The sequence below is a fragment of the Danio rerio genome, chromosome 12 (genome assembly GCF_052040795.2).
Source record: "Danio rerio strain M-AB ecotype USA chromosome 12, GRCz13ab, whole genome shotgun sequence".
NCBI lineage: Eukaryota > Metazoa > Chordata > Actinopteri > Cypriniformes > Danionidae > Danio > Danio rerio.
In genome coordinates, this window is record NC_141032.1 from 26,390,934 (window position 1) to 26,401,153 (window position 10,220).

At 35.2% G+C, this 10,220-nt stretch overlaps 1 protein-coding gene across 2 annotated transcripts in view; it reads left to right on the plus strand.

Moving 5' to 3' along the window:
- Positions 1 to 7,299, plus strand: part of psme4b (proteasome activator subunit 4b) — a 61,814-nt gene extending 54,515 nt beyond the window's left edge. The window contains exons 45-47 of one of the 2 annotated variants that reach the window (XM_087275100.1): positions 94 to 227; positions 344 to 482; positions 5,813 to 7,114. In XM_087275100.1, the coding sequence (XP_087131226.1) occupies positions 94 to 227; positions 344 to 478 (269 nt within the window). In that variant the 3' untranslated portion in view covers positions 479 to 482; positions 5,813 to 7,114. 2 annotated transcript variants of the gene reach the window in all.
- Positions 7,300 to 10,220: the final 2,921 nt, after the last annotated feature.

Genomic DNA, 10,220 nt, shown 5'->3' on the forward strand with positions numbered 1-10,220 from the left:
GTTGGACACCAGAGATCTATAGGGATGTTGAGATAGATATATTGAAAAAATAATAATAATAACAATAAAAAAAACATGCTTCTCTGTCTTCAGATCTAGTACGGCGTCACGCAGGAGTGCTGGGTCTCAGCGCTTGCATCTTATCCAGTCCGTATGATGTCCCAACCTGGATGCCTCAGCTCCTCATGGACCTCAGCGCACACCTCAATGACACGCAGCCCATTGAGGTACAGGGCTCGTCACAGCAAACACAATTGCTTTCTGTCTCCTCCTTGTGCTCTATGCTCACAGGGCCCATTAAATCTAACAAAAATCAATACAAGCCTCTCTCCGTCTGATTTAGATGACCGTGAAAAAGACTCTGTCTAATTTCCGCCGCACTCATCACGACAACTGGCTGGAGCACAAACAGCAGTTCACGGACGACCAGCTCGTGGTGCTCACAGACCTTCTGGTGTCTCCCTGCTACTATGCATAGACAGGTACGTTAAAAAAGACACTTTTTTTTGAATGTGTCATGACATGGATTGTTTAATGTTCCTTATACACACTCAAAAACATATTCAAAAGATTTTTCAGCATTACTTTGCCTGTGCATCGATCTAAACTACTGTAACTCTCACTCATTCAGGAAAGAATGAGTTGGGAACCACAAAGCATTCAATAGCTTAAATAAAAAAAAAATACAACAACAAAAATGCAGGCCTAACCTTGGTTGAAATGCTATACTTCGTTTGGACTTTGGGTAGTGGACTTGAATAGACTTTATATGGGCTATATGCACACAATAAACATCCGGTTAAAGGTTAATGTGACATTCTCAATTTCATAAGGGTCCTTTTACTGCATTATTGTGATAATGTTATTAACATACAATCAGTTAAATTAACTTAAGCTTTCATTTAGTTGTTCAAGGGTAAAACAAGATAAAAGACCATGTAAACGCTTGCACTATCAGTTGCTGCAAGCTAGCCCAAAAACTCCATTAAAAATACTGGGGTAAAATAAATGTTCATATTTTAAAGACATGGTTGGGAAAATTGAATGCAGTGCTTCTTGTCCAGTCGGATACCCACTGTATATCTTTTAGGGAGTGAAGATCACTGATCTTTAAAGAAAAAAAAATCTTAAACATGCTGATTTTGTAAAGACAAGACAGTTCACCGGAAGTGCTTGGCAGGGGCGCCTCCAAGGGGTGGCCAGGGGTGGCCACGGCCACCCCTCGGTAAACTCTGGCCACCTCTGTGGCCACCCCTTTGGCCACCCCAATATAATTTTGCGGTTGACATTATTGATTTAAATGAACTTATAAATTCCCAATATTTAGATAAATAAATAAATACATAAATAAATAAAATGCAGTCACTAAATTATTGTTGGTGTTACTGACGTAGCTCTCCCCCTCTGGTTCAATGCTGGTGAAAGCAAACTGACGCATGCGCGCGGAAAACCATTCCCGCGCGCCTCACGCACTCCTGTGTGAATCCCGGTTGGTTGTTTGCATGCACGCCGACATAATAGGCACCGCTCATGCGCCGTGAAACGGAGTAAAAGCCTTTTGTGCAGAGGTGTCGGCACGCAGCGAGTTTTGAAAGTGATGATGATGATGTTACTTTCACTAAGCATGCCTTTAAAGCAGAAAGGAGGGATAATGAGTCAGGGAGGTAAGACTTCATAACATGATTTCTCAGCCATGATCTGGTCTAAGACCACAGATAATTCTATAATACATTTTTTGTATTCTTTAGAATTGTCATAATTAATTTTCATGCAAAAGGTTTCTTAAGTGATGTTGGCATATCACTCCAGTTGTTGTTTTCCAGTAATATTTAGGACTGATTTCTGTTGTTTATTTAGAATAATAATTATATATTAATATTAATTGTATTTATTTAGAATAAATATAAATAAATTGTTATATTTATTGAATAACAAATCTAACAATTCAGGAGGGGTGGGGGTGTATAGGGTGGTTCGCCCAGGGTGTCATTTAAACTAGAACCACCACTACCCTCCCCGATCGTCCTTGACAGCACGCACACACCTTCAATAGACAGCAATGGCTATTTAATATTTACCTTAAGCTACAGTATATCAATAGAAGAAGCTGCATTAATAAAATGGTTCAAAAAGCAATATGGATAAATAATATTATTAGGTATAGTGAGTGTGTATAGTAATGCCTTTTGTTCAGTTTGTTCATTTGTTTGGGTAATTAATAAACTCATTATTCTTTCATTCATTTTCTTTTCGGCTTAGTCCCTTTATTAATCCAGGGTCGCCACAGCAGAATGAACCGCCAACTTATCCAGCACATTTTTACACAGCGGATGCCCTTCCAGCTGCAACCCATCACTGGGAATAATAAACTCATTAATCTTCATTAATTTTAGACATGGCATATCTCGTATGATGTACAATAAAGGCACGTAAAAAAAGAAGTCATTTATACAGTATATGAAAAGTGTTTTTAAACTAAACATAGATTTTTATTTGGTTTGCACATGTACTTGCTGAATTATTTCAAAGAATAAATTGCAATATTTCAAATAGAATTAATTAAATGAATAAAACTACATTATTTCATTTACCAGAAATAAAAATATAACATTACACTGAATTCATTATTTTTTTTTGTGTGCCACCCCAAGATTTGGTGCGGCCTCTTCTGGCCACCCCTAAGAAAATTTTCTGGGGGCGCCACTGGTGCTTGGGCTGGCTGACTGAAATTTAAAAGTCTGTGTGCAAAGTCTGTGTACCCCATTGGTCCTCACTGGACAGGACAGTGAAAAGTAGGCATGGGCTGGTTTGAGATTGTGACTGTATGATAACCATGGACAAAAATATCATGGTATCATGTAATTACTCTAAAAATGTGTCCTTTTTAAATGTCTGGGTAAAAAAAAAAATTTTCCTACATTGCACACAAAATATTTTAATTTAAGAAACATTTAAAATATTTTGAAACAGAAGCTTTTGTTGTGGAGGGTCCTTTTTGCTGGAGATACTGTTGCTCTAAAAAACTAAATAAAACAGTCACAAAAAAGTAAAAAAAACTGTGCATATACCATAGGAACCACATATAACAGAAAATTCTAGCAGTTTTAAAACCTTGACTTTTCTAAACTGATGTAAATCGGTTACCGTTCCATGCCTATTTGTGACCTCAGAAAACGTTTTTTCATAATTCTGAAGGCTGATTAATTATTAGTGAGATATGTTTGAACTCTGTCATGGACTACATCTAAATAGATCATGTTCAACTGGTAAATAAAACATTTATCATTATCAAGTCTATTGTATTCCCGGGGACTTTTAATTTTGAATAAACCAGCACATGCATTTCCGGTGAACTGTTACGCCATTATAAACCTGCTACATTTAGGGGCTGTTTTGTTTTTTAAATTAATGTTCTTTACTTCACCTTATTTTTAAGTTGGACAAGAAGCACTGCAACAAATTCATTAAGAAACACTTTTCCATGCCTTGTCTTTAAAAATATGGACATTTTCAATTAAAATTTGTATTTACAAACCAAGCATTTTTTTTTATACTATTGGTGATTTAACTGCCACAATTTTGCTTTTTATCAGTCATTTATCAGAATGGATTTGTATGCATGTTGGACATACATTCTTCTGAACAATTTTGGCTCCAGGATAACACATGATTACTTTTGAGAAGTTTAAATAAAACCTCCATGTGAACCTAATGGAAGAGTAAAATTTCTCTGTTGTCAGCAGTAGCTCACGAGGCAGTTTAATGTAGGAAAATATCTATCCAGGATAGTATCGTGATATTCTTCACAACAATGTTATATTGATACAGTCACTCATATTGATATACAGTGGTCCCTCATTATTCACAGGATTTACATCCTAAAAATAAACCACAATAGACAAAATTATTTTTTACAATTATTATAGATGTTTTAAGGCTGTCAAACCCTACAAAAAACATTTGATCTTCATTTATTTATTACATAGTGGCGCCCTACAGCCACGTAACTTCAACCTTCCTTTACCATGCCCAGAAGTTCAACTTTTTGTGCGATGGTTAGCATCTTCCTGTCTTTTGGGTGCTACTACAGGTGCCTTTGACTGTGCAGAACATTTCGTCGACATTGTGGGGAGAACTTGCCAACATACAGTACAGCACTTCAGAGTCACACTAATAGCGTTAGAAGATTTATGTAAATTTGGCAAGCTGAACGCATTCTGTACTATACAGAACACATGGCACGAAGGAGATCAATTGACAATGGTCTACAGGCAGTCAGCATGCAGAACACAATGCACTGTTAAAAAAAAGCATGTCAAATTGCACAAAAAAATCTGCGAAACTGAGAGGCCATGAAAAGTGAACTGTGTTATAGCAAGAACCACTGTATCACCAATATTTTAAAATACTGTTTGGTTGCATAATAAAACTTTTAAATTCAATTAAAACTTCAAAAATTTTCAGTTCACTAACTGTAATTTTGTGGGGGATGAGTCACCTTTAGCATGCAGTAAGTTAGGAAAATAAATATGATTTTATTACAGAAAGATGCATACAACATTTAAGTGAAGTTTTACAAACTAATTTCGAGAGGAGCACGTGATATGATATGATAGTGCACTGCTTGCCACTCATCAGTAATCAGTAATAATCCAATCAGAATAATCCTAGCTTAATATAAATGGATCACTTTCTCCGTATTGCTCTATCTTCTTTTTGGAAGAATCCCCCCTTCCACCCAATCGCCTCCTTTTTCTCCCCTTCTAAAGGGGGAGCGATCGAGACCTACCTGATCTTTGATCCCCTGATATGCTTCTAGACCAGGCGGGAGCCCTGGGCTCAAATATCTCCTAGCTCAGGGTTCTCTCTCGGGACAGCATGCCAAACCTGCTATAAATGCAATGCATATCTAAGTGGGAACTCTTGAAAACTGGTTTTCAGTAAAGAGTTTGTCAGTGTGTGCTCGACTATGCCATTTTTTCACTGCACTAATAAATTAAAAGTGTAAAACTGAAAAATGTTTCTGTTTAGTTTAAAGGAAAGGGTAATCAATTGCAGTATGTTTAAAAATCAATATTTTCAATAATATTTTAACATGAAGAGTCTGGTGATTCCCAGCCTTAATTTTAAGTTGTGGAAAAATGCTCCTTGATCAAAGCCTATTTGAAGTCATGAGTAGGTCACTTGGAAGCTGCGCATGCAGAAATCAGCAGATCTTTAGCCCATCATTCAGACAATTTATTTACTTGTGTAAATGTGTGTAAATTTATATTTATTCAGTTTTTAAATTGATTTCAGTAACATAATTGACTAATATGAAAGTGTTTATTTGATTTATTTAAAGTACAGTTTGTACAGTAATATTTTCTGTTTTCAGTAAATAAAATTCTGTTTTCAAATAAGTGGATCTAGATGGATTTGCATTAAAGAAAAGTTAAAATTGTATTTTTATTATTTATCAGGTTTTTAGTTATGATACTTCCAAAATCATTCTGCACAAATCCACAGATTTTTTTCCAAAATTCTCCACAGAAATAGCAAAAAAATGTCTGCAGATTCTGTCTGGCCCTGGTCATGACCCCTTCCAGTAAATTTAGGTATAGTTTCGTGGCAAATGAATCCTGTGATGCCTAATAAATGCTATTTTATTTAGCTGCTCTCTAGGTATCACGACAGCCATAGACTTTCCTCACAGATTTTGACCGTTCTAATCTTATATTCTGTTCTGTTGCCATAGTAACTCATTAAAGAAAGAGAAAGCTGCTTAATTGCATGATCATGACCTGAGAATATATATATTTTTTCATTTCAGGTTTTGACAGCGTTTCTGCAGGTTTTAGTTTCCTTTTTTTATTTTATATTCAAATCTTATGCATTCACGAGGACATGATGGAAGGACACAGACGCTCATGAAGTCGAACCCAAGAGCGCATGATCAGAAGAGGGCAGGAGGCAACAGAGATAGGCATGAAGATGTCGAGAACACAAGACCTGAGGCGAGCAATTTAACCACCTAGAAATACACTCTGTACGTACTGTTTGTATGTATATATCTAGCCCATATTTTTGCATTTTTGAAACTATACTTAATATTTAAGGTTTACCAGTGCAGGGATGTACGGCCTGCAGTCTGTAATATTATTGTACAGATAGTTTTTTTTTTTGGTTTTTGGGGGGAGGGGGTCCTCTCAAAACTGGGGTGTTGAATTGTGTGATGAAGGACAGATTGCCTAAGGATCGCCACATAAATCCAACTCAAAGCCCCCATCATGCTCTCTGATGTGAGTTTTTAATGTTCTGAGCACTCGACGATCGCTCAACGACTGAATCCATTAAATTTAGACTTTGTTGCATTTAACTGGAATATTTTCAGCGTGTAGCTTAACATTTTACATCTAGCAGCATGCGATTCTCAATCAAGTTTTTTTTTTTGCCATAAAAGCATTTTTGGATAGATCAAAATGTTTATTCATCGGATCGATAACTTGACGAACAATAAATTTGGGCTGAGTTCTCATTATTTATCATCACATGAGGACGCAAGTCTGAGTACTGTGACGTTATTGTGGTATGTGTGTGTGTGTGAAAATAGCTGTGACGTTGTCTTGTAGCTCCGCTCACATGCCATCATGACAGGGTTTTCTTTGTGTCCTCTGTGTATTTATATGTGTATGTATGCATTTATGTACTGTACATATGCATTTATCTATGCATAAGCGACTGACATGTCTTCTCTTGAGAACTGCTTGAAGAGAATTAGAACGTAAAGCGAGTTTGTGGATGGCGGTGGATTCGTGCGCGTGATGGCGTGATTGTGCATGTTTGTAGTTTGGATCCTATTTTAAGCCGTTTCTTATTGGCATGTGACAGAATCCAGGTTTGTCTTTCCCTATTCCATCCTCTGAATCCCTTTAGATTGAATCGCACACAGCGCCAGGGCAGGGCTTCGGGTCGTTATTATTACCATGGTTAGTTCTGTTTTACATTCGGGAGTGTACATAATAGGAACATTAGCTTAGTGCCAAAACTGCAGTGATTTCTCTCTATTTTTTTAGATGTTTGCTTTGTTTTACTCTCAAGGCCAATAAATGTATTGTTTTTAACAAATTAAAAATGCAAGGACTCGTTTTTTTTCTCTCTACAATCTTGCTGTTTATCTGGAAAGTATAGTTTTATGAATGCATACAGTATGGTTGTGAATTCAACAAACATCGAGTTCACATAATGGACACAACAACAGATGAGTGGAGTTGTAATAGTTCTGACAAAGAATCCATAATAAATGAATACAAAGTCAAACCTTTGCTTGGGTAAATTTCACAAATCCCATTTTGTTGTGTGTGTGTGTGTGTGTGTGTGTGTGTGTGTGTGTGCGTGCGTGCGTGCGTGCGTGCGTGCGTGCGTGTGTGTGTGTGTGCGTGTGCGCGCCAGTTATTATTTTTTTTAATTAACAAAAAAGGAAGACTTTTATCTTTTAGGAAAAAAGATCTAAAAACGTGTGCATGTACAGTTGAAGTCAGAATAGCCCTACTCTATTAGCCCCCCTTTATATATTTTTTCAATTTATGTTTAACGGAAAAATTTTTTAACACATTTCTAAACTCAATAGTTTTAATAACTAATTTCTAATAACTGATTTCTTTTATCTCTGCCATGATGACAGCAGGTGATATTTCACTAGATATTTTTCAAGACACCAGTATTCAGTTTAAATTGGCATTTAAATGTGTAATTAGGTTGGTTAGGCAAGTTGTACAATTAGGCAAGTCATTGTATATCAGTGGTTTGTTCTGTAGACTATCAAAAACAAAAATAGCTTAAAAGGGCTAATAATATTGACCTTAAAATGTTTTTTTATTTTTATTATTAAATAAAACTGCTTTTATTCTAGCTGAAATAAAACAAATGAGACTTTTCTCCAATAGAAAAAAATATTTCAGCACTGTTAACAATTTCCAGTGGTATTTACAGTAAACTTACTGGCAGAAGTTTGCCAGTTACTTACTATAAATCAATTACAGGAAAAATACTGTATTTACATTTACAGCGCGTTTTATTGCTGTATATATATTTACATAAACATAAAATATTGACAAAATATAGTCATTTTCACAATGCAACTCTAAAATACAGTACCATAAAGTTGTGTGTTTCCCAAAACCGTCATTAGCCAACTAAGATCGCAAGTTTTGTCGTTATAAACAGTGTTTATTTGGCGTTTGCCAAATCCATCATTCCAACAAACATTCCCAAACAGCATTACAAACTTCTACACTTCCTTTAGAGCTGTAGTTAGAAAGAAGAGCTCCTGGCTGTGTTCTATTCCCAGTTATTCCCCCTATGCCCTATTCCTTTCAAGCGTTCCATCATTTAAACTTTTAGAAAATAAACACATTAATCTCTCTTAGGTGTCATTTGCCTTCAAAGTATTTTTTTACAGTTTCGTTTTAGCGAACTTAATATTGACAATTGTGCTCCCTTCGCAGTGCACTTTGAAAACATTTATGCTATTTTGACCGCAGCCGTTGCTCATCATGAAAGCTATAGGTGACCTAATATTTGAAAGCGGAATTTACTTTACATCTCCAAAGCTTTTGAAAACAAAAACATATATAGCATACGTTAATGCTTTTTATTTATAGTAGGTTACTTATTAAGAAATGTATCTGTAGCCTACTGTATATGACATGGACCTGCTGGTTAGAACATTTCTGCAGTGGTTTGAATGTCAAAGTTGTAAAAGTAGACTATAAAAAAAAACAATATCCTACTTAATAGTAATAAAATAATAATAATTATTATTACTTTTCTTCATAAATAGCCTACTGTAAATTACAATCATAAAAATGTATATGATTTATATATGAGATTAGAATACGTGTTAGCTAAGTGGTTTTTATGTTTTAGCGATATGGAATATTTTTAATAATATTTGTAAAGGAAACATAGGCCCTAAATGTGCCATTTACAAAGTCCTATATTTCAGTTAATATAGAAAATGAATGCATGTTTTTACCAAAACTAATATAGTTTTTTTTTTTTTTTAAGTGCGTGCGTGTAAAACAATATAATTGTATTCAAACAATGTTGTCCATTTTCATTAAAGGTTCATTAAATTATTAAATTCTTGCTCAAAGCATCATTATAGACTTTTTACGTTATTACTAACGTGGTTCAAATGATGGATCCACGACAGAAACTACGGTTTTGGGGAAACACTCGTCACTTCATCGTTTATTTCCCAAACAATGCATCGTCCTATGATAGTTCAGCCATGAGTTATGTCAATGTTTGGCAAACGCACTCCTGCATAGCTGTCCTGCAGTAAAATATAGTGCATTTTACAGTTAAATGCTGTATAATTTACAAAAATCGTTAACAGTGAGGAAATACTGTGAAAAATGTCTTGCTCTGTTAAACATCATTTGGGAAATATTAAAAAAAGGGGGAAAAACCTCAGGAGGGCTAGTCATTTTGACTTCAACTTTATGTAAATATCTCACCTCACATTAATAATGGGGTCACAAATTCAGTTAATAGCAAATTATAAATATTTGGGTGATGTTGGACAATAAACTTAAGTGGGATGTGTGAACTGACTGTAAAAGGAAAAAGCTTCACCATAGAATGTACTTCTTAAAGAAACGACTGTCTTTTTATGTTGACAACACATTGTTGACCATGTTTTAAAGTGCTTTTATTGAAAGTATTGCAACATTCTGTGTGATCCGTTTGTATGGACTTGCTTCTGAGGCCTAGAATAGGTCACTGGGAAACGTGGTAACAACAGTCAGTATTGGAAATAAAACTAAAGAGCATTGATAGTATATAAAGAATGAGTACTAAAAAAGGCTATCATGATGAATGATGAGAGACATACTTTATCATACACCTTCAAATTGTTACCATCAAGTCTTCAATATTGTGTTCCCAAATGTGTTAGAAATAGGACTTAATTATTATTTATACCTTAACCAATTAAGTTTTTAAATTCCTTCTCTCTCAGTAGTAGTTGAGAGCCAGTAGACTGGATATTTATTTAGAGTTAGGGGTACCATGTTTTTGAATGATTTATTTATATAAATGCATGTGAGTGTATGCTGCAAATGAAATTTCCCTACTGGGACAAATAAAGACAACTAACTACAAAAATATAGCTCTGAAAAAAGTAAGGGACCACTTCAGGGTTATTATCAGTTTTCTTGATTTGCTGTTAAAAG